General features: G+C 47.9%; 1 protein-coding gene across 1 annotated transcript in view; it reads left to right on the top strand.

The window, feature by feature from the left end:
• The first annotated feature begins 1,780 nt into the window (after positions 1 to 1,780).
• The window catches only part of LOC116484938 (cholesterol 24-hydroxylase), a 42,774-nt gene continuing 19,337 nt past the window's right edge, over positions 1,781 to 25,217 (top strand). The window contains exons 1-7 of the mRNA XM_032180017.2: positions 1,781 to 2,064; positions 8,539 to 8,619; positions 9,217 to 9,298; positions 16,939 to 17,012; positions 17,487 to 17,573; positions 24,089 to 24,227; positions 25,012 to 25,122. Of these exons, the coding sequence (XP_032035908.1) occupies positions 1,946 to 2,064; positions 8,539 to 8,619; positions 9,217 to 9,298; positions 16,939 to 17,012; positions 17,487 to 17,573; positions 24,089 to 24,227; positions 25,012 to 25,122 (693 nt within the window). The 5' untranslated portion in view covers positions 1,781 to 1,945. The remainder of the gene's footprint in view (positions 2,065 to 8,538; positions 8,620 to 9,216; positions 9,299 to 16,938; positions 17,013 to 17,486; positions 17,574 to 24,088; positions 24,228 to 25,011; positions 25,123 to 25,217) is intronic.

The following is a 25,217-nucleotide window of genomic DNA, read 5'->3' as shown; positions in this document are numbered from 1 at the left end:
AATTTTCATTCCTGCTCTAAAACTTGCCTCTCACTCTGCCTTATGCCCCTCAGTCGAATTCTTTCTTCGGAGGAGGCAAGAACTGAGGCTGCTGCAGACGCATATGGATTTGCTGTTGCTAACAGTACCATTGTTCCAGGGGTCTGGAGAGACAAGGCAAGAGAAAGTCCTCTCCAGACAGTGCGATGCACTGTGTAATCTCAGGGAGTCGTTCCACAAACTGGATACTAAATGTGATGCGGTCACATTTCTCTTCTAGCTAACCACCCCAACCCACCTTCCAGCGCGCAGGAATCCACACCCTCCTTCTTGCAGCCTCATCCTCCCTCCAAATTGCTCCCAAGCCCCGGAGCTTTCACAGCCCACAGGGGACCTGGTGGCCCCATTCCACACCTCACCCCAGCAGGGCCAGCCTGAGTTACCATGTGCGCCTGCGGCTGCCTGTCACTGCCGCCACACGGGGGCGCCGTGGCAAGCCAACGTCCCCGAGTCCACCTGGGAGGCCGGGCCAGGCGCCGGGGGGATGGACGCCCTGCTGCCCACCTGTCCAGGCTGCGGTGGCCCGGGGGGCAGTAATCCCGCCTCCTCCGTGCTTGGGCCTCTCCGTCGCCCCTCAGCCCACACACCCCTAACAGCCATGTCCCATGTCCCTGGCTATACCAGGGAAGGCGGTACAAAGGTCTCCTTCGTTTTCCAACCCCCAACCTCTCCAGGACTGGCTCAAGCGTGGGGCAGAGGTATTGCCTCTTCTTAGAAACCCAGCAGCATTTACACTCCCTGGGCCCCTCCCTCCAGCCCGGGGGACCTTTACCTGGGCCAGGAGTGGGCACACCTGGCCGTCCCCAGCCACGGCTTTCACGCTGGGTAGTCCCTCGGGATAGGAATTGGGAACTAAAACGCCCAGAGTTGGCCTCATCTTCATACGGGATGGGCAAGGAGACGCGGGTTACGACAGAGGGGGAAGCCCTGGTCATTATTTCGAAAATACCTTCTCCTCCCTCCCCCCGCATCCCCGGCACATTTCCCGCTTTCCCTGGAGGGCGGACCCAGATTTTCATCCCTCCAACTCCAACTCCTTCAGGCCTGAGCCAGTGCCTCAGATGGGGCTTCGCCTGGTCTGGGAGGGTCGGCAGGCGCCCGAGTCTCTGGGAGAGCAGCCTCCGGCCACGCCGTGCGCTCTCGGTCGCAGACACAGGCGTCCCTGGGTCCCGCAGGATCCTGCCACCAGCCCGTGGGCCCCGCTGGCGGACCACGGGCGCTAGGCGTGGACTGTCCGCGCGGAGGAGGCGCCCCGGGACAACTGGAGAACAACTTTGGGGGTCTGGGGTTCCAAGGAGAAGTTTGGGAACAGTCGGCGTCATGCGGACTTTTGCAGGCTGGGATGGGGCTTCCGGGCAGGTTTTGGGGAGAAAGAAAGGGGCCTAAGACCGCGCGCGGAAAGATGCCGTTATTTGGTGGCGCCGAAGCGGGCGGAGCCAGCCAGCAGGACTTCGCGCCGCCGCCGGGCCAGAGCGCTGAGGATCGGCGTTGCCAGGGACAACGCGTTCTAGGCGGAGCTGCTGCTGGGGCGGACCTGAGTCTGAGGAGGTGGGGGGCGGAGCCTGGGGGGCTGAGCCAGAAACGGAGTTGTGATTGGTGAAGACTACATGCACGGGGCGGGGCCTGGGCTGGGGCGGTGTGGAGGTTGGGGCGGAGCTTTGGGGGGCGGGGCGGGGCGGGGGAGGGCCCCGAGCGCCGGAGCCGGAGGCGGAGACGTGGTTGGCGGGGACTGTGCGCCCTGGGAGGGGTCGGAGTCGGCGGGGGCGGAGCCGAGCGGGCGGGGAGGGTGCTGGGTCGCGCCGGGCCTGGGGCCGAGGCGGCGCGCGGCGCTGACAGCTGAGTCGGCTCGCGGCCTCCCGGCCCCCTCGGCGCCCGGCCCGACCCTGGCCTGGCCTGCCCCGGAGCCATGAGCCCCGGGCTGCTGCTGCTCGGCAGCGCCGTCCTGCTCGCCTTCGGCCTCTGCTGCACCTTCGTGCACCGCGCTCGCAGCCGCTACGAGCACATCCCCGGGCCGCCGCGGCCCAGGTGAGCGGGGCTGGGGGCGGGGCCTGGCTGGGGCGCTGGAACTGGGGGCCGGGGGAAAGCGTCTAAGCCGGCGTCCAGGCCGGGGGTCCGGCCTCGCCTAGTGCGCGCGGCCGCTGGGAGTCGGCGGCCAGGAGAGGGGCGCTAACTATTCTTAGTAACAAATTACTCACAGCCGCAGCAGCTGCTGGGCGCCCACCGCGCACAGCTGGGCCCCACAAACGTGATGGCAGCGACAGCCCTTTCAGGTAGGCGCTATCGTTACCCCATCGTTCAGACGAGGAGACTGAGGCGCGCAGAGGTGAAGTCACCTGCCCAAGGTCACACGGTTGGTAAGCCTAGATTTAAGCCCAGGTCAGCCTGCCTCCAAAGTGGGCGCTGTTAACTTTGGGACTTGGACAGGGTCAGCCTGGATTGGAGCACGCTGTACTTCAGTCATGTTTCCTTTTGCTTGTATTTCTGTTCTGGGACACCCCATTTGTCTTCTCCTTAGTACTTACAATTGCATTCTTGGTCCCCACCCCCACGCAACTTACACCCCCCGCAACTTGCCATCCCCTCCCCAAGCTTAGCTTTGTGAAGCTTAAATTAAATGTGTCATTTCCCTGCTCCAAGGGCTTCCCATCACTTAACTAAATGCAGTTCTAAATTAAGTCGGCTGCATGGCCCGCGAGGCCCCTGCCGAGCACTCAGAGCCCACTCTGCACCTTACTCTTCCTTCTTGCTTTCTCACTACTGCCCCCAGCCTTTCTCCTCCCAACCTCCCCCCCCGCCCCCTCCCCCGCAGCTTCCCTCCCCCAGGGTCCTTTTCTCAAGCCTGGGCCTGGCGGGCTTCTTCCTCTGCTCGTCTCAAACAGGCCTTGCCCAGCACCTTGTGTAAAGACCACCCAGCCCCAGACTTCTCAGGGGCCATCACCTCTGAAGTTACCTTCTTTCCACCTGTTGACTGTCTGTTCACCTGTTGACTGTCTGTCTCCCCCTCTAGAATGTGAGCCCCGGGAGGACAGGGACACTCTGTGTTCGCTTGTGTATCCCCAGTGCCTGGCATGTTGCAGATGCTCAATAAATATTTGTTGAATGAATGAATAAACAATGGTATTAGACACGCTTTTTAAAATCTCAGGACATGAACATTCTGGAAGGCACCCATTCTCCAGCACAAGCCAGATGTTACTGGCGTTCAGGAAAGATCTCTGTGGCTGATGACCTAGGGAGGTAACTGTTCCCCCTGCTGGCTCTCTGCCCTTCTGGTGCTCTCTCTCTTCTTGCTTAGCTCCTCTGCCTTCTACTTTACCTGGATGCTTCTTCCCCCAGCCTTCCAGGTTTGGCTTCAATGCTAACTCCTCAGGGAGTTTCCTCCTGCTCCCCCAAAAATATTATGTTCACTTTATAAACCCTGAAATCACTGTAATTTTCCTTTACAGCATAATATTAATTGGGTAATTATTTGTGCAAGTTTTTGTTAAGTGTCTGTCTTTTCCGTGGGCCCCCTGTCTGTCTCAGTCACTGCTGCGTCCCCGACATGCAGCAGCACATGGTACATGCATAGTAGACACTCGATCAATAGCGATTCAAGGTTGAATGGTGGAAATCTCCCGTAAGTCCTGTGATGGACACTATCACCCTCTCAAGTTTTCAGAGCAGCCATCAGCACTTAGAATTGAATGAGTTTGGTGCTTGTTCTGGTAAGTTTCTTTGTTACTTGGTCTTCTCATAAACTCAAATGACCTGTTCTGGTCTCTGTGTCTTGAGAAAGCAGAACTTAAATCTTGAAAAAAATGGAAATGTAACTTGCATTCCATAAAATGTATTCTTAAGTGTATGATTCAGTGGTTTTTAGTGTATTCACAGCACTGTGCAGCCATCGCCACCAATTTCAGAACTGTTTTGTCACCCCAGAAAGAAACCCCGTACCCATTAGCCATCGCGCCTCATTTTCTCCCACCCATCACAGCCCTGGCAGCCATGAATCTGCTTTCTGTCTCTATGGATTTGCCTATTCTGGACATTTCATATAAATGGAATCATACAATATGTGGCCTTTTGTATCTGGCTCCTTTCACTTAGTATGATGTTTCAAAAGTTCATTCATGTAGTAGCATGTGTCCTTATTGCTTTCCTTTTTATGGCTAAATTCTTCCCAAATCTTATACCACAGAGTCTACATGTGACCTGAGTGTGTGGGGTGCGGAGGGAGGAGTGGGAGGAAGATGAATATAATCATGATTGGGCTCTTTATTCTAAGGAGGTGAACTGAACAATGCATATATAAAAAGATTTTGGATTAAAAATTGGTTAGTGGTCAAATATAAAACTGCACTAAATGAAAGTTCTGGAACCTCTTCTAGCAGAAACCCGATGCCTTGGCATTAAAAGCCTAGATCTTTAAACTATGATTGGCGACACTGTGATTGACGAGAGATCTGTATGTTGAGTCTCCAGTAGCGGCATTTGCCCCTGGGTACCCCAGGGCTTGGCCAGCTGGCGGGCAAGGAACCCTCTCGCTGCAAGAGGCAACTCTTCATCCTCCTCATTCTGCAGGAGGCCCTCCCTGAGTGCCCTTCTTCTGTGCTTTTCTTACCACATCCTGCTGCACCGATCCGTGTAACAGCTGAAAACTCAGACCTCCACACTCAGATCCCACACAAACACCTGTAGCTTCTTTATTTCTCTGTCTCTGTTCTAACTTTCCTCATCAGCCCCTAATCTCCTGGTAATGTGGGAGTGGATGTAAACTTGACAATGAAAGGTCTCTCTCTCCCAATTTTTATTTATTTGGGGATAAGCTGACTCCTCCTGGACAGTGCTGGTTCCACTCCGACTTGCCCAGTTGCTGGGTGGGGCTGTTCAACAAGGAGCAGGGTGGCCAGCCATGGGGGAACCCCACAGCTGGCTCTGGCGGGTGGTGCATCTGATAAGCTTTGGGTGCCCAGCTGAGCACTCGCCACCCTGCCCCTCTGGCATGAGCCACAATCATGGCCCCTCACCCTCACGCTTACCCCTAGTGGGTAGCCCGCTCCTCCACTACTGGGTGACTTCGTGGGCTCTCCAGATGGCCTCTGCTCTGTGCACTGGCCGAGGTTTTCTCTGCCCACAGGAGAGCTTGGGTCCCCACTCAGCCAATCGTGACGTTGCAGGAACCTGGATGTGCTGGAGAGGTGTGGGGTGGGGGCGGGCAGTGAGGGGTTGCCTCTCTCCTCTCCCAGGGCTGCTCTGCCATGTCCAGTCTATCACCAGGGACATGCCAAGTGGGCTTCTGCCTGCCGGGGCACTGAGCAACAAGTCCCCATGTCTGGCCATGGTGTCAGCCTTACCTGCTTGTTTCTTAACACCTGGGTCTTCCTGCTCTGTTGTCCCCTCCCCCGCACCCCCTGCAGGTGCCAGAAGGAATGGGTTTTTGTTCCCTTTCTGGCTGGACCATGGGGACCCCACCCCTCTCTGTGCCCTCTGTCTTCCTGAGATGGTACTCACCTTCCTTCCCATGTGGCAGGGAATCCCAGGGGTTAGGGTGGAAGCTCAGCTCAGACTTTGTCCTCACTTAAGTGACTCAAAACTGAGAACATTCCCCTAAAATGTGAGCTTTGGGAAGGGACAGTGAGGACACTAGTTTACTCTGGAAATATATCCAGGCATGTGTGATGTCCACAGCCCATCTTCCTGCAAGTTCAAGGCCACTCACCTGGCGTGGGCCTCCACTGCAGGCAGGCGGCCACCCTGTACTTCCTTCCCCAGGGCGTTTGTTCGCCTACTCTCCCTTCCTGCTTCAGTCCCCATCACCTCCCCCTCCATCTGCACTCTCAGCTTTTATTCTTGCCTCCTACTTCCCTGAGCAAAGGGAGCAGCCGGTGCGAGTTTCCTTCCTGGGCTCCACTAAGCAGCTGCCCACCTCCCGCCCCAGGCCCACGCGCACCTTCCAGCTGTTCCGGGAGGGTAGCCCAGGCCAACCTGCCCCCTGTGCTCAGCAACCCTGTCCTAGGAGCACCCCCTTCCTCCAAATCAGCACTTTTCCTCCTCTTCTGCATCATCCCCATTTTATATAATATGCAAGAATTCAAAGCTTGGAACAAAACCCTTCCCTTCACCCTCTCGTTCCCTGCAGCTGCCGCCCCCCATGGTGACCCACCTGGCTGACTGCCTGTCTTTGGGCCTCCCTTTTCTCCCTTCTGGTTCTCTCTGCCCCATACCTCTCCACCAAACTTGCTGGGGACTAGGTTCCCGGTGATCTCCATGTTGTTGAACCCAGCCGCCAGCCCTGGGTCCTCGTCTGACCTGGCCCCCAGCAGCCTGGGCAGAGCCGATGCCCCCTCTGCCTTGTCCCGCATCCTCCCCTGGCTTCTCACCCACCCTCCTGGCTCTCTTCCTTCCTCCCCAGTGCTCCTGCTCAGTCCACTTGGCTGGCTGTCCCACTGCTCCCAGCTTCTCAGTGATGGCTTAGTTCTTGGTCCTCTTCGCTGTCTGTATCCATTCCCTTGTGGCCTCATCCAATCACTGGGCTGGAAATACCACTTCTCTGCTGTGGGCTCTCAAATTTATGTCTCTAGCCTACAGCCCTTCCCTGGGCTCCAGATCTGAGTGTCTAACTTCCTGCTCAATAGTCCACCACAAACCTTACCGGCCCCAAGTCAAGCTCCTAATTTCATCTGCTTGTCTGAGATTGGTCCCCCCAAAGCTGATCCTGAGATAAGAAATGAAGTGTAAGTAGTTTAGGAGGTGGGGGATGATCCCAGGTTGAGCAGTAGGAGGGGAGTGGATAAAGAAGGTAAACAAACCAATAAAACAAGTTACTTCTTGGGGGAAACAGGTGCAATTCTCTGGGAACCCTGGGGACTTGTGTAGGGCACATGCCCAGAGCTACCCCAGAAGTGGAGGGGCTGAGGTCATTGGTGGAGGGCTGCTCAAAGTGGGTTCATCTCCTGTGGGCAGAGCCAGAGACGGCCCTGGCAAATTGCAGGGGGTGGGCACAGTGGCTCTGCCGCCCCAACCAGCTCCTCCTCTTCTTGGTAGATGGTCGCTCCATCCATTCTTCCAGCAGCCCAGGCCAAAAACACAGAGCCATCCTCACAGCCCCGTAGCCAAACGGCACATTCCAGTACTCCGCCTCACAGTGCATTCAGAATCTGACTCCTTCTTATCATTGCCTCTGCTGCCCTGCTCTGTTCTGAGCCTTCGTCACCTCTCCCAGTCCCTCCCTGTCACTAGTGTCCCTGCTTCCTCCCCTACCCTGGTTACTCTCTGCACTGCTGCAAAACAATCCATTCAAACCCAAGTCAGAGCCCGTCTCTGCTCTGCTCAAAACCCTCTAGTGGACCCCAGCTCACCAAAGTCAAAGCAAAAATCTGGACCACGCCCACAAGGCTCTACATGACCCGCCCCCAGTCTTGATGACCCCACCTTGTACTCTGTTTCCCTCAAGTACTCTGCCCAAGCCACACTGGCTTCCTCACTGTCCAAGCACACTCTGACCTCAGGACCTTGGCACCTGCTGTTCCCATTGCCTGGAAGGCTCTTCCCCTCCTTGCAGGTCTCATCTCACAAGCCACCCTCTTAGAGGGACACTCCTTGCCCTGCCTGTGTTAACCCATTTATGCCTGAGGTTGCAATTTTTTGAATTTGAAAAGTCAGACCTTGGTGATGACCTTGAGCAGTAGGACATAAATAACTTCGACAAGCTTAGCGTTCCAGTAATGGAACACTAGGCATAAATGGGTTTTACACGGACACCCACACACTCATCCCCAGCACTTCCTCTTCCCCGTACTCTGTTCTCTTTTTCTCCTATCACCCTCTGACATTGTCTTTATTTGTTTATTTACTCTGCCTCTCCCTGGGAGAATGTGATTTTGTTGTCACCCGTTGGGGATGCTGCATTGAGCTTGGTAGGAATAAAGTCATACAGGAGACAGGAAGTCATGGGCCCCTTGGAATGAGCTTCAGGATGACACTGCACTGGCTTGTTTACAATTTGGTGAACACAGCAGATTTATATGACCAAACCATCCCTTGCTGAGAAGGGCTTTGGGGAGCCCTGGTACCAGCTGTGCAATTGTGGGCAAATGACTTCACCCTTCCATCTCGGCTGTCTTATATAATATGATTAATAACAGACTGATCAGCCATGTGGGGAGGTTGGAGGGGTGAAGCCTAGCGTGGTGCCTAGTGTGGTCAGTATTGGGGAATATCTGAGGGTGATTCCACACAATATTATTGAGTCCTTTCTGTCTGCCAGCCCCCAACTTCTGTGCCAGGGAGACAGGAAAAAAAACTGTTTCTTCTCCAAGGGGGTCTTTGGAACTGGTCAGATCTGGGTTTGCGTCCTGTCTTCATTCTTACTGACTGGTGTCCCTGAGCCAGTGCTGTAACCTCCCCATGCCTTGGTCCTCCTGTCTGTGAAGTGGGCCTAGTAATAAGATCTTGTGGGGAAGGGAGCGTTCTTTCCTGTTGACTGCTGGTAAGCCTAATGTTTCCTATTTCTTCTAGTTTCCTTCTAGGACACCTCCCCTGCTTTTGGAAAAAGGATGAGGTTGGTGGCCGTGTGCTCCAAGATGTGTTTTTGGATTGGTGGGTTCTCATTTGTCACTTGTTGCCCTTACTCCAGGTTCCCTTGGGCAGCTCCCCCAACCCATTCCAGCACACAGACTCCCAGCCTCACCTTCCCCTAGCCCAGGTTACTCCCAGCCCCAGCAGTTCCTCCCCCGAGTGGAGGCAGGTGAGGCTGGCTTGGAAGCCATGCTCTGCCATTCACCCACTGCAGGACCTTAGACCAGCCATCAGAAGCTCTCTGAGCCTCAGTTTCCTCATCTGTAAACTGGGTGAGGGGGTGTGACTAGGTAACAGTCATTGTTTGGTGTGACACTTTTTTACATTTTTCAAAGCACTTTCAAAGATGCAAATCGTTTGATTCCCAGGACAACCTTTTGGGACAATCAAAGAAGGGGTGTTTCCAACCCTATTCCATGGCTGTGGAAACTGAGGCCTGAGTGAGCGACAGGGCAGAGCCTTGCCCCCAGGGCTCCTGAGCCCCAGCATAGCACTCTTTTGGTAGCATGCATTGAGCACCTTCTGGGACAGGACACATCGGTTTCTCTGCTGGGCAGGGTTGGTGATGGTCATACCTCAGGTGGTTGACAGTTTCCTTCGGGTCACTTTGGTTTCCAGGGCTAAGAAGTATGGACCTGTCGTGCGGGTCAACGTCTTCCACAAAACCTCAGTCATCGTCACAAGTCCCGAGTCGGTTAAGGTAGGAGGCAGAGTGGTTTCCATGAGGGAGTTCCCTGCCTTTCCCTGGGGTGGGGAAGTGAGGCCTGGTCCCAGAGACTTTGGATGAATGTTCCAGAGCCAGGCGCATTTCAGCTGGTTTCCCAAAGATCCAGAAGGGAATGGCGTCTTTCCCTCTAAGCACCCACTGCTTGGGGACTCTCGCAAGCATTGCCGTTTGATGTGGGGAGTAGATGGGGACTTTGCTGTCCCCATTTGGGTTGGAAGTTTTGCCCAACTGGTGCACACATGTTTAGTTTGCCTTTCTTGGCCTCAGTTCCTTCATCTGTGAGATGGGAATTATAACCCTATCTCCAGGGCTATGATGAGAATTAAAAATTGATCAGTTTATTTAACAAATAATATGTCAAAACATCCTTAAATGGTGCTTACTATGTACTTTTCTATGCACTTCACAATTAGTGACCCATTTAATCCTCATAGGAGTAGGGACTCTTATTAGTCCCTTGGCCAACATGGCGAAACCTCGTCTCTACTAAAAATACAAAAATTAGCTGGGCACGGTGACAGGCACCTGTAATACCAGCTACTCGGGAGGCTGAGGCAGGAGAATCACTTGAACCTGGGGGGTGGAGGTTGCAGTGAGCAGAGATCATGCCATGGCACTCCAGCCTGGGTGAAAAGAGTGAAACTCCATGTCAAAAAAAAAAGGGCCAGGCACAGCGGCTCATGCCTGTAATCCCATCACTTTGGGAGGCTGAGACTGGTGGATCACCTGAGGTCAGGAGTTCGAGACCAGCCTGGCCAACATGGTGAAAGCCCATCTCTACTAAAAATACAAAAATTAGCTGGGTGTGGTGGTGGGCGCCTGTAATCCCAGCTACTTGGTGGGCTGAGGCAGGAGAATCACTTGAACCCAGGAGGCAGAAGTTGCAGTGAGCTGAGATCGTGCCACGGCACTCCAGCCTGGGTGACAGAGTGAGACTCCATCTCCAAAAAAGAAAAAGAAAAAAAAAAAGATATGAAATGAGGAAACCAAGGCAGGTGGCATTGTCTGTCATGTCTGCCATGAAGGTTTTAAGAATGGCTGTCTGCTATGGAGTTGGCAGAACTAGGCTGAACTCTAGGCTCTGCCACCAACTGGCTATGGGACCTTGGACAAGTTGCTTCATCATTCTGGGCCTCTGTTTCCTCATCTGTGAAATACAGATGGTGCCTCTGTTACAGGGTGGTTGTAAAAATAGAACCAAAATAATATAAATGAGCCATCTAGCCCCTGCCTGGCACACAGCAATTGCTCAATAAACAATGATGCATTTTTTTCTTACCGTGGGTGCACAGCAGATGTGTGGGGGCAATTCTCTGCAATGGACGGTGGCTGTGGTGACTCTGAGAGGGATAAAATACAGCTTAGGGTCAAGACAAGGAGACAGGTTGAATGAATAACCAGGAATCTCTAGCAGAATGTTAAAAATAATTTTTCATTAAAAGTTTAATTTCAAACATAGACACAATTTAAGACTTGTTAAAGCATGCTACCAAAAACCATGCATGAAGACTTTCGTGATGTTTAATGAGAAGTTTAAAGATATATATTGATATAGTGAATTATACTGATTGATATTCAAATGTTAAACCAACCTTGCATTCCTGGTCGTGATATGTTATCTTTTAATTATTGTTAGATTCAATTTACTAACATTTTGTTAAGAGTTTTTGTTTCTATATTTGATTCTTGTAATGTCTTTGACTGGTTTTGACATCAGGTTAATACTGACCTCATAGGATAAGTTGGGAAGTGGTAACTTCCTCCTCTATCTTCTATAAAAGTTTGTATGGGAGTGATGTTATTTCTTCTTTTACTATTTGATAGAATTCACCAGTGAAGTCATGCGGGCCTGGAGTTTTATTTGAGGGAAATTTTTATTTTCTTTTAAGTTACAAATTTAATTTTTTTTACATTGTACATTTTAAATTTTAAATTGTGATAAAATGTACATAACATAAAATTTACCATTTTAACCATTTTTAGGTGTAGAGTTCAGCAGCATTAAAGACATCCACATTGTTGTACATCCATCACCACCATCCCTCTCCAGAACTTTTTCATCTTCCCTAACTGAAACTCTGTATCCATTAAACAATAACTCCCCATTCCCCTGCCCCCAGACCCTGGAAACCACTATTCTACCTTCTGTCTCTGTGAATTGGACTACTCTATGTGCTTCATACAGGTGTAATCATATGGCATTTGTCCTTTTGCATCTGACTTATTTCACTTAGCATAATGTTTTCAAAGTGAATTAATCTTGTAGCATGTTTCAGCATTTCCTTCTCTAGTTGACATATGGTATCTGATTTTCTGTTTTCTTGAGTTTGATAATTCACGTATTTCAAGAGATTTGTTCACTTTACATAATTTGCTTAAATTATTAGCATAAAGTTGTTCATAAGATTTTCTTTTCTTTTTTTTAAATGTCTGTAGGATCTGTGATATGTTCCCTCTCTCATTCCTGAGAGTAGTAATTTGGGTTTTCTTTTTTTTTTCCTTGATCAGTTCACCAAAAGGTTTATCAATTTTATTCATCTTTCCAAAGAAGTAGCTTTTGGTTTTATTGGTTTTCTTCATTGTTTGTCTTCTATTTCATTGATTTCTCCACTTTTTTTTTTTTTTTTTTTTTGAGATGGAGTCTTGCTCTGTCACCCAGGCTGGAGTGCAGTGGCATGATCTCAGCTCACTGCAACCTCTGCCTCCCCAGTTCAAGTGATTCTCCTGCCTCAGCCTCCTGACTAGCTGGGATTACAGGCGCTAACCACTGTACCTGGCTAATTTTTATTTTTTTAGTAGAGACAGGGTTTCACCATGTTGGCCAGGCTGATCTCGAACTCCTGGCCTCAAGTGATTCACCTGCCTCAGCCTCCCAAAGTGCTGGGATTACAGGCGTGAGCCACCACACCCAGCCAATTTCTCCTCTTTCTTATTTCCTTTCTGTATTCACTTTGGGCTTAATTTGTTCTTGTTCTGATTTTTAGGATGGAGTTTAAACAATTGATTTTAGACATTTTTTTCTGTTCTAATGTAAGCATTTAGAGCTACACGTTTCCTTCTAAGCACTGCTTTAGGACAAATTTACCACAAATTTTGATATGTTTTATTTTCCTTTGGTTCAAAATATTTTCTAACTTCCCTTGTCATTTATTCTTTGAACCATGGATTATTTGGATGTATGTTATTCAATTTTTAAATATTAGGGGATATTCCAGATATCTTTCTGTTATTGATTTCTAATTTAATTCTGTAAAGTCAGAGAGAATACTCATCATCATGATTTCAGTCCTTTTAAATTAATTGAAATTTGTTTTATGGCCCAGCATATGGTTCATCAAAGTGAATGTTAATGAACCCTTAAAAAGAGTGTATATTGTGTTATTGTTGAATAAAGTGTTTTAGAAATGTCAATTAGGTCAATAGTGTTATTCAAATCTTTTAAATCCTTTCTAATTTTCTGTCTACTTGTTCTAGTGGTTGCAGGGCAAGGAATGTTGAACCCTTCATAATCATAGATTTATCTATTTCTACTTTCAGTTCTATTAGTTTTGCTTCCTGTATTTTGAAGTTCTGTTATCAGGTGTGTACACATTTAGGATGGATTTGTCTTTATGATGAATTGACTCTTTTATCCTTAGAAATTTTCATCTTTATTCTTAATAACATTCTTTACTCCAAGTATATTTTGTCTACTTTAAGCCATTCCAGCTTTATTATTATTATTATTTTGAAAAGCAGTTTCGCTCTTATTGCCCAGGCTGGAGTGCAATGCATGATCTCGGCTCACTGCAACGTCCACCTCCCGGGTTCAAGTGATTCTCCTGCCTCAGCCTCCCAAGTAGCTGGGACTACAGGTGCCTGCCACCATACCCAGCTAATTTTTGTATTTTTAGTAGAGATGGGGTTTCACCATGTTGGCCAGTCTGGTCTTGAGCTCCTGACCTCAAGTGATCTGCCCACCTCAGCCTTTCAAAGTGCTGGGATTGCAGGCGTGAGCCACCATGCCCAGCCTCCATTCCAGCTTTCTTATGCTTAGTGTTGCATGTTATATCTTTTTCTATTATGTTACTTTTAACCTATCTGCATTTTTATATTTAAAGTGGGTTTCTTATATATAGCACACAGTTGATTCTTGCTGTTTTATACAGTCTGACAATCTCTGCCTTTAATTAGAGTGCTTAGGCCGTTTGCATTTACTGTAATTATTGATATGGCTGTGTTTAAATCTACCATGTTACTGTTTGTTTTCTATTTGTCCCATCTGTTGTTTGTTCCCTTTTCCTCCTTTCCTGCCTTCTTTTGAATTAAGTATGTTTTAGTATTCTGTTTCATCTCTACTATTGTCTTATTGAATGATTGATTGATTGATTGAGACAGGATCTCACTCTGTTCCCAGGATCTCACTCTGTTTCATAGCTCACCACAGCCTCAAACTCCTGGGCTCTAGCAATCCTCCCACCTCAGCCTGCTGAGTAGCTGAGACTACCACCATGCCCAGCTAACCACTATTATCTTTTTGGTTCATTTTCTCTCTTAGTGGTTTTCTTAGGGTTTATAATTTCATCTTTAACTTATATAAATATCTCTTCAAATAATATTATACCACTTCATCTCTGTCTACTGTTAAGATTTTTCTCTTTATCACTGATGTCAGCAATTGATTATGATCTGCCTTGGTGTACTTTATTTGCTGTACTTTTCTTTGTTAATTCTATCTGGGATCCTTTGAATTTCTTGATATGTGGGTTCCATGATCATATTAGTAATACATGTTTTATAGTTCTTGTCTGCTAGTTCTATCATTCCATTATCTGGGCCTAGGCATAGGTCATAATATCCTGCTTTGTGGCATGTATTTAGGTATGTATTTTTTATGTATTTATGTATATATATTTAGATAATGATTTTTTTATTGGATACTGGACCTTGTGAATTTTACATTTTTGGGCACTAGATTTTGTTATATTCCTTTAGAGATTGTTTGGCTTCGTTCTGAGAGATGATAAAGTTACTTGCAGATCAGTTTGATCCTTTTCAGGCTTGCTTTAAGGCTTTTATGAGTGGGGGTCTAGAGTAGACTTTTACTTGAGAGCTAGTTTAGCCCTACTGCTAAGGAGTGACCATTCTGGGGCCTCTACTGAAGGTCTTGTGTCTGAGGTTTTTCTATTCTGGGTAGAGGAAACTTGAATAATTATTGGCCCCATGTAAGCTCTGAGAATTCTTCCGTCTGTAGTCACCCAGTAATTCTTCTTTCCCCAGAAGTTGTTTTGGCCAGTCTTCTGAAGTTCCACCCTACATTTGCATAGATTGGTATACATCCGAAGACCCAAGGGACCCCATGCAGATTGCTGTGTAGGAGCTCTGTCTATGCATAGCTTCTCCCTGGTACTTTGTCCTGCTCCTTCTATGCATAGCTTCTCCCTGGTACTTTGTCCTGCTCTTTCTATGCATAGCTTCTCCCTGGTACTTTGTCCTCCTCTTTCTATGCATAGCTTCTCCCTGGTACTTTGTCCTACTAATTCTGGCCTCCTTTGGTCTGCCTAGCCTCTGATCTCTGTCTATTCAACTTGGCACATCTGCTGAACTGCATTTAGGTCTTTTCTCTTTGTGCTGCTGTCCTGGAATTGCCTCTGGGTAGAAAGCCGGGTAATCCTAGGTCATAGGTCTCACATTTTTCCCCTCCTTCTCTTGAGGTTCACAATCCTGCACTGCCTGTTTTCCAGTGTCTGAAAGCAGATGTTTCATACATTTCCCAGGTTTTCTGGTTGTTTATGGCACAAGGGCAAGTCCTTAGCCGTTTCTCCTTCCTGGGTGGAAGTGTGCCATCAGTGTGTGTGTGACCAGAGGAAGCAGCAAGGCACTGGGGGCTCCCTGTGCATCCCTCACATGCCACAGTTTATGTCACCAGGCCATCACAGGATCCCCAGCCTCTGGGACAGTAGGCCATGGGGGTGCCTGGTTGTGGGGGTCAGCTGGTCAGACCCTGACTGAGGCTACTCTGCCTTAATGGTAGTAGGGATCTCCAGTTCAGTCTAAGAATGGCTCACTTAGACCTCAGGTGACTCTAGGGTATTTAAGAGGGGCCTGTAGGGTGGGCATTTACTGTCACAGTCTTCCTCTTGGTGGGACAGAACTTGGGTTACAAATGACAGTGTTTGGGGTACATTTGAGGTCCTTGGAATGTGGTTCATGACACAAAGTCAGCCAATTCTAGGGCTTCTTCTCAGCTGAAAAATCGATATTAAACCCCCAGGAGCTAATCTCAGAGAAGCTAGCAGCACCCGGGTTAACTGATAGTTGAGTCATCCTCTTACTGCTTCCGAGCACTCACAGGATAAAGCAATAGCCCAGAGGGTAGGCCTCTGGGTTCTGGGCCCCGCAATCCCTGCAGCCCCTTCCCACTCGCGCACCTCTGCCTGAAGGTAGCAGGGGACCTGTGCTCCCTTGGTCTGGATCATAGCCGTCTCTCCCCTCTCTCCACAGCAAATTGCCTGGATTCAAATCCTGTGTCTACCATTTACTATGTGTGTAACCTTGGGTCAGTTTTAAACCTCAGTTTCTCCGTCTGTATGTAAGATGAGCATAAAAACAACACCCGCAGCCAGGCATGGTGGCTCACACCTGTAATCTCAGCAATTTGGGTTGACTGGGCATTGAGTGAACTGCAGGGTGCAGCTGTGCACCTGGCATTTATTGAGCACCTGCTATGTGCCAGGCACCATTCTTAGCACTTCTCATGTAGAACTGACACTCTTCACAACAAACTTGCCAGGGAAGAACTCTTCCTATATCCATCTAAGATGAGGAAACTGAGGGGCAGAGGAGGTGAGTAACTCATCCAGGGTCCCAGAGTTAGCACGTGGTGCAGCAGGGATGCTGAGCCCAGATCCAAATTGAAGCTGGCTGACTACACAGCCCACGCTGTTAACCACTGGGCAATCCTGCCTCAAGAGCTGTTGGCTAATGTTACTATTGTTACCATCCAGCTCTTGGAGAGGTAAGTTAAGCTTTCCTCCGGGGAGTTTCACAATCCTGCACTGCCTGTTGTCCAGTGTCTGAAAGCAGACATTTCATACATTTCCCAGGTTTTCTGGTTGTTTATGGCACAAGGGTAAGTCCTTAGCAGTTTCTCCTTCCCAGGTGGAAATGTACCTTCACACTTCCTTGACTGCCCGGCTTGAGTGCTTGCTAGCAATATTAAATTTGTGCCGAGTGCCCTTCCTGTGACCCAGAAGCCCTTCCTCTCCCAGAAGGGCTTCTCCCCTTCTCACTCTGTTTTCAGAGCAGCATTTGCCTTTTCCTGTTTTGCTGCTTTGGAAGATGACATGGTATGGGGTTCCAAGTGTGACATTGGAGCGAGCAAGCCCTCCCCACACTCTCTGACTGTACATCCATAGGAAAATCACCGCGCCCCCTCTGTGCTGCGTTTTCCCCATCCCCACACGGCTGATGTTACTTGAAGATAGGGAGGATCGCGTGGGATCACGCATGGGAAGTGGGCACACTGCGGCTGGGACTCAGCCAGTGGTGATTATTTGGGGCATGTCTCAGAAGAGCATCTTGCAGCTACTCATGGGTGCATGAGCCTATGTTGGTTTTTTGGGGATATTTAGAAGTTCCTGATGTCAACCAAGTACAACAAGGACTCCAAGATGTACCGTGCGCTCCAGACTGTGTTTGGTGAGAGGTAAGGAGGTGGGGTGGAAGGCCTGGGTGGGAGGCCAGGAGAGCCCTGCTGTGAGCGAGGGCCAGTGCGGTCCAGAATGTGGGGTGCAGAATTGAGGCCTGAGGCCCTGGCTGCCAGGCATGTGATGAGTGCCCCGTAAACAGTGGCCCCACTCTTGTCACGAGCAGTTTCCTCCTTCTCCCCCAACCTCCAGATGGCAGGGAACATAGAGGCCACTGAGGTTGGGTAACACGATCATCCTGTTCCTTTTTAAGTTATTTTTAAAATTCCAGTAAAACTGACATAGCATTCACCATTTTCCCCACCTTAGAGGGTACAGTCTAGTGGAATTCAGTACATTCACAATGTGGCACAACCATCGCCACCGCCTAGCTCCAATACCATTTCATCATCCCAAAATGTGGCCCCAAGCCCATCAAGCAGTCACCCCCCACCCCCACCCTCTTTCCTGCGTCACGTGTGTGTCTCCTACAGACTCTTCGGCCAAGGCTTGGTGTCTGAATGCAACTATGAGCGTTGGCACAAGCAGCGGAGGGTCATAGACCTGGCCTTCAGCCGGAGGTGAGTGTGTCCAGAGACTCCGTGGCTCCTCCCTGGCCAGAGGCAGTGGGGGCTGCCGAAGTGTAGGTGGGCCTTGGGGAGGGAAGTGTCCACCCAAGGAGGCCTCACTCAGCTGAAGGGAGAGAGGAGAAAGGGGAAAGACAGGGTGTTAATAGTCAAAAGGGAGAGAGAGAGACAGGCTGGCCAAGTGGGAATGAATGGGGCCCCCACGCAGTTTGGGATCATCAAGGGCTGAGTGCCCACGATGGCCAGAAGCATGGAGGTTCCTGTCCTCCAAGATCTCCCCTCATCACTCCTCGTCAGGGCTTCTTCTTTTATTCATTTTAGTTTTTATGTTTTGGTGATATAGTTGTGCTTTGTATAATGATGTTTCGGTCAACGACGGAATGCATATGTGACAACAGTCCCCTAAGATTATAATGGAGCTGAAAATCGCTATTGCCTAGTGATGCTGAAGCCATGGTAATGGCGTAGTGCAATGTGTTACTCACATGTTTGTGGTGGTGCTGGTGTAAACAAACCTACTGCACTGCCAGTCATGCCAAAGTCTAGCAGATGCAATTATGGACAGTACATAATATTGATAATGATAATAACTGACTATGTTACTGATTTATGTGTTTACTATATTTTTAAACATTCTTTTAGAGTGGGTTCCTTCTACTTAGAGATTTTTTAAAAGTTTACTGTACAACAGCCTCAGGCAGGTCCTTTAGGAGGCATCCAGAAGAAAGCATTATTATCATAGGAGATGACAGCTCCATGCCTGTTATTGCCCCTGAAGACTTTCCAGTGAGGCAAGATGCGGAGGTGGAAGGCAGTGATATTGATGAGCCTGACCCTGTGTAGGCCTAGGCTAATGTGTGTGTTTGCGTCTTAGTTTTTCACAAAAAAGCTTTAAAAGTAAAAAAAAAATTAATCAAAAAGCTTATAGAATAAGGATATAAGAAGATAATATTTTTATACAGTTGAACAGTGTTTGTGTTTTAAGCTAAGTATTATTACAAGAGTCAAAAATATTAAAAAATGAGAAGTTTTGAAAGTAAAAAGTTCTAGTAAGCTAAGGCTAATTTATTATTGAAGAAAGAAAAAATTTTTTTAACTCAGTGTAGCCTGTGTCTAGTTTTTATAAGTCTGCAGTAGCATGCAGTAATGTCCTAGGCCTTCACACTCACCACTCACTCACTGGCTCACCCAGAGCAACTTCCAGTCCTGCAAGCTCCATTCACAGTGAGTGCTCTATACAGGTGGATTATTTTAAAAAGTCTTTTACACTGTCTTTTTACTGTACCTTTTCTATGTTTAGATACACAAATACCATTGTGTTGCAGTAACCTGTTGCACAGGTGTGTAGGCTAGGAGCAATAGTCTAGACCATATGGCCTAGGTGTGTAGTAGGCTATACTGTCTAGGTTTGTGTAAGTATACTCTATGCTGTTCACACAGTGAAGACATTCCCTAACGACACATTTCTCAGAATGTATCCTTGTAGTTAAGTAACACATGACTGTATTTTACTTTTTAAATAACTTTTATGGAGGTATAATTCACATACCATACAGCTCACCCATTTAAAGTGTACGATTCAATGGCGTTAGTATAGTTATAGAATTCTATAAGCATCAACACAGTACATTTTAGAATACGTTCATCACTCTCAAAAGCAGTCATTCAGCCAGGCGTGGTGGTTCATACCTGTAATCCCAGCACTTTGGGAGGCCGAGGCAGGCAGATCACCTGAGGTCAGGAGTTCATGACCAGCCTAGCCAACATGGAGAAACCACATCTTTACTAAAGATACAAAAATTAGCTGGGTGTGGTGGCACATACCTGTAATCCCAGCTACTCGGAAGGCTAAGGCAGGATAATCGCTTGAACCCGGGAGGCGGAGGTTGCAGTGAGCTGAGATCACGCCACTGCACTCCAGCCTGGGCGACAGAGAGAGACTCCATCTCCAAAAAAAAAAAAAGCAGTCACTCCCCATTTCTTCCCAATTCCCCTATCTGCTGGCAACCACTAATTACTTTCTGTGTCTATGGATTTTTGCATTCTAGACATTTTATATAAATAGAATCATGCAATACGTGGTCCTTTATGCCTGGCTTCTTTCATTAGCATCTTGTTTCTAAGGCTCATCCATGGTGTCATCTATATTAATGCCTCATTCCCTTTTATTGTCAAATAATATTTCATTGTATGGATATACCACATATTGTTTATCCATTCATCAGTTAATGGACTTTTGGGTTGTTTCCACTTTTGGGCTATTATGAAAAATGCTGCTATGAGCATTTTTGTACAACTGTTTGTTTGGATGTATGTTTTCATTTCTCTTGGGTATTTACCTAGTGGAATTTTTGAGTCTTGTGGTAACTCTATTTTAACATTGGAAAGAAGGTAATCTTTGACATAATTTTGAATTTATAGAAAAATTGCCAGAATAGTGTAAGGGACTCTTGTATATCTTTTACCCAGATTCACTTATTGTTTATTATTTAAATCACCATTTGCTTTATCATTTCTTCTCTTTATGAGTGCATATGTAAATATATTTATAATTGTGTGTATATACATATATTTATATTTTTTATATTGTACTTATTTTTAAAAACCATTTAAGAGCAAGTTAGAGACATTGTGCTCCCCACCTTTAAATACTTCCATGAACAATGACTACAAACTATAGTTTATCAAAATGAGAAAATTAATAATATTAAGCTAATATTGTTATCTAATTCACAATTCATATTCAAAATTTGTCATTTGTGCAGTTGTAGCTATTTTCTTTGTCTAAAATCTAATCCATGTTCGTGTGTTTCATTTAATTCCCCTGTCACTTTAGCCCCCTTTATTCTAGAACAGTTCTCAGCCTTTCTTTGGCTTTCTTTACCTTAACATTTTTGAAGATGACAGGACAGTTTTGTAGATGGTTCTTCAGTTTGAATTTGTCAGCTGTCTCCACTGTTAGACTCAGGCTATCCCTCTTTGGTGGTAATGCTACAGAGTGATGCTGTGTCCTCCTTGGGGCATTGTATCAGGAGGCACATGCTACTGATTTGTCCCGTTGCTGGCCATGTTAAGTTTGCACAGTGGTTGAGGTGGTGCCTACCAGGTTTCTCCACTGTGAAGCTATGTAATCTGTGGAGGACTGTATAAACATCCTTGCCGGAACTCTTGCTACAGACTCCTCGTTGGCCTACCCTCCTCCTGTCTCCCTCTTCCAATGTATCCACTCACTACCCTGAAGAGATCTTGCTAAAACTCAGATCTGACCATGCCACTCCCCTGTTCTGAAGACTTCAATGGCTTCCTATCATCTGAGAGATGAAGATCAGACCCCATTCACCCTCAGTCTGCCCCTAAACCCCTCCAACCTTTGCATCCCCTCTCCCCAGCCTTTCTGGAAACCACTATGCTTTTTTTGGCATCTCTGCTGTTCCCACTGCCTCAGTGTGAACCTCTGGGGAATTCCTGTTCCTTCTTTGATACCCAGCTAAGATGTCACCTACTGAGGCTGAGTTCATGCCTCCATCAAGGCACCTGTCACACCCAATGCAGTGCTTCCATTCATGTCCACCTCCCTCACTAGACCACGGATCCCTGAAGGCAGAAGACGCACCCTGTCCCTGACTCCTGCGCCCAGCACCAGGCACCCCACAAGCCCTCCAGGAATGCCCATAGAGTGAATGAATGCGTAAGTGAATCAATGAATTGGAATAGTCTCAGTCTTACTGGAAGGTTGTCAGAAGTGAAAATGGGAAGGAATAGATCGGAAAGAGACATTTATTTAAGAAATACTTATTTTGCCGAGAGCCAGGGTTACAAAGGCCAGCCAAGCAAACTTCAGGAAGCTTTGAGGTTATGGGAAACATCAACTCTAACCAGATGATGGCCCACATGATCATGACATAACCATGTCATTGTCTTGAGGAAGCATCTCCAGCACATAGAACCTCATGTTTGAACAGTGCTTTATAGTTTATAAAGTGCTTTCACAGACATTTTTATTTTTTTAACTTCTTATACATACAGCATAAAGTTTACCATCTTAACCATTTTTAGGTGTGCAGTTCAGTGGTATTAAATTCATTCGCATTATTATGCAACCATCACCAGATATTTTTATTTTTTAACCTCACAATAAGGTGTCATCTTAGAGATGACTGCTCTATAAGTATGTAAATGCCAAATTTACAAGGCTTTATGAAAGAAACTTTAGAAGATGCCTATAAGTGTTTATAAAAGTATTATTGAGCCTTGGTGAATCCTAATTCACTAATGAAGAAAAAATAGGAACCACTGATGAGTTTCATCTCCAACCATTACCCACACAGAATATAATTTTGTACTTTTAATAAAACTGTGAGAGTAGATTGCTAGTTTCTACTTTTCTAGATTTTGATTTTATAGGAAGACCTTGGTCTGAGTCCACCAAGAGAGTCAGGATATTATTGTTCACCTAACACTAGCCCAGTTTTGTCTCTACAATAGCTGCAAGAGATTCAGTGTTTGTGCGATAACTGGCCACATACTATCTGGATAATCAAGTTAAATGTGATTTTTTAAAAAAGACAACACAAATAATCTTGCAAATAAATATATACTTGCCAACCATGTAAGCATTATGAGAAAAACTCAAGGGTGCTGTGGGAGCATATATTGCACCTACCTGGGGCTCAAGAGTTATTGCCTGAGGAAGTGGCCTTTGAGTGTCCATCTGGAGAAGGGAGGCATTCAGGTAGTGATGGTTGTGGGGGATAGAGGGTGAGTGCTCCAGGAGAGGGGATGTGTGCACCAGCCCCAAGGTGGGCAGGAGCATTGTATTTGGAGGAGCTAAAAGGCCCTTGGAACAGGAAGGCAACCTGAAGGTGGAGGTCAGCGAGAAGCAGACTCCAGCTCTTAAGCTCAGGTGAAGATTTTCATCCCCCTCCCAAGAGCAACAGCATGTTCAAAGTGTTTTATGTTGCAAAGGGACCAGATGAGAGTGGAGATCCCCAGGCTTGCCTGCTGCCAGGCGTGTGCATGGGCTAGATGGGCAATGAAAAGCTGGTTACTATTTTAGTTTTTCTTCTCCCATTCTCTCTCTCTTTTTTAGAGACAGGATCTCACTCTTTCACCCAGACTGGAGTGCAATGGTGTGACCATAGCTTACTCTAACCTTGACCTCCTGGGCTCAAGTGATCCTCCTGCCTCAGCCTTTCAAGTAGCTGGGGCTACGGGAGTGTGCCACCATGCCCGGCTAGTTTTTATTTTTATTTTTTGCAGAGACGGAGTCTTGCTGTGTTGTCCAGGCTGGTCTGGAACTCATGGCTGCAAGCAATCCTCCTGCTCTCGCCTTCCAAAGTGTTGGGGTTATAGGCATGAGCCCCTGGCCCTGGCCCCATTTCTCTCTTTAAAAACTTTCTATTTGGAAATAATTTCAAATTTTCGATACGTTTCAAGAATCAGAATAGGACAAAGAATACCCATGTACTCTTTACTCAGATTAATATTAAAAGATTAACATTTCTAGGGCCGGGTGTGATGGTTCACACCTGTAATCCCAGCACTTTGGGAGGCCAAGGTGGGTGGATCACGAGGTCAGGAGTTTGAGACCAGCCTGGCCAACATGGTGAAACCCTGTCTCTACTAAAGATACAAAAATTAGCCAGCCATGCTGGTGCGTGCCTGTAATCCCAGCTACTCGGGAGCCTGAGACAGAAGAATTGCTTGAACCCAGGTGGCAGAGGTTGCAGTGAGCCGAGATTGCACCACTGCACTCCAACCTGCGTGACAGAGCAAGACTCCGTCTATGGAAAAATAAATAAATAAAAATAACATTTCTTTTAATTATAAAAGCAGCATTTTCTCTTAGCAAAATTTCAGAAACATGTAATGTACAAAGTGGCAGTCCCCTCCTTCCAGCTCCCTTGGGGTTGCCATTTTTATGAGTTTGGAGTGCATTCTTCCATATCTCTTTCTAAGCTCTGTGCCTGGGAGGGAGCCCTGTGGGTTGGGAGCTCTGGGGTGCAAATGGTATCTGAGGACTCATTTCCACATAGAGTTGGACATCATGATTGCTCAAGGACAGGCAGTGAAGTGGGAAAACAAAATGCTGCAGCTGGTGCCCAGGGCAGGGCAGGTAAGGAGAGCAGGCAATGGGAGTAGAGGGGCAGGAGGGGAACTGGGGTTGCCCTCTCATGGACTCTAGGAGGCCCAAAGTTTCTACACTGTCATGTCCCTTTGAGGTCAGGGCTGAGGGGCCACAGTGACCAACAGAGAACCTGTGGAACTGTTAGGACAAGAGCAACGGAACAGCGTCCATCCTGAGTGGAGGAGAATGGTGAAACCCCAGGGTATAGTTTAGTTACTACAACTCCAACCTGCAATCTGGGTCTCAAGGGGAGGCCAGAAAGACTGGGAGGGGCCACTCACCTTCACTCTGCACAGTATCCTCTCTGTGGAGAGGGAGGGCACATGGCAGTTCACCATATTGGGCTGGCCAGTGGCCGTTGATGCCTGTGCTGTTTCTCCAGCTCCTTGGTTAGCTTAATGGAAACATTCAACGAGAAGGCTGAGCAGCTGGTGGAGATTCTAGAAGCCAAGGCAGATGGGCAGACCCCAGTGTCCATGCAGGACATGCTGACCTACACCGCCATGGACATCCTGGCCAAGGTGATGGGTGACAGTCGGGCATGGGGGCCAGGAGGGCCACATGGGGTAGAGGGGTCTCTTCTCTCCCTCTTCCCTTTCCTTCTGTCTTCCCTCCCTCCTGCTCCTCTAACATACCAGCAATTCCTCTGTGCTTCATATATTCTGCATACATTCTGTCTCCTTGAATATTCAAAGCAACCTAGTGTGAGGTTGGGGCTAGTAACTCATTCTTGAGCAAGGGACAGGTGCAGGGCCTGGCCTGTAGCTGGTCAGTGGCAGAAGCAAGATCTGATCTCAGGTCTGCCTGACTCTCAGCACAAAGGCTGCCTTCCCTCCGCACTCCCTATAGGGTATGACTTGGCTCTTCACCCCAGTAGACTCAGCAGTCGCCCCAGTAACCCCAAACCCCACTTCATGTGGGGGCAGGGCGGGTCAGGGAACTGCAGTGTGGGGACAGTGACTGGATTCCTCTTTATCACATTGCTATTCCTTTATCATTTTTGCTGTTCATTCACTTCACTGTGAAGCTAGTATAGAATGAACACTTAAGGAAGGTTGCATTTCAGGGGAAATGCATCTTGTCAAGGAAAAAGCCAAGTTTATTGAGTAGCACTATGAGCTACTTAATCCTCACAGCATTCCATGGGGATCAAATTATCATGGGTCATCGTAAGCAGCTGAGGATATGATGCATATAAACCCTTAGCCTAGAGTCCAGGTGTCTAGCAGAATGATGCCAGGCTTTGCCCTGGATCTACTGCCCTTCTGTGCCCCAGGGATGACCTTGCCCTTCTGTCTCCCCCAGGCAGCTTTTGGGATGGAGACCAGTATGCTGCTGGGTGCCCAGAAGCCTCTGTCCCAGGCAGTGAAACTTATGTTGGAGGGAATCACTGCGTCCCGCAACACTCTGGCAAAGGTACTGCCTCAGCACCCCCTCTGGTGACCAGCCACCAGAGCTGTTGTCTTCATTTGCTGAAGAACCTCCTTCAGTGATTTTTTTATTTTCAGAAT

The sequence above is a fragment of the Hylobates moloch genome, unplaced genomic scaffold (assembly GCF_009828535.3).
Source record: "Hylobates moloch isolate HMO894 unplaced genomic scaffold, HMol_V3 SCAFFOLD_16, whole genome shotgun sequence".
NCBI lineage: Eukaryota > Metazoa > Chordata > Mammalia > Primates > Hylobatidae > Hylobates > Hylobates moloch.
This window is presented reverse-complemented; position numbering and strand designations above follow the sequence as displayed.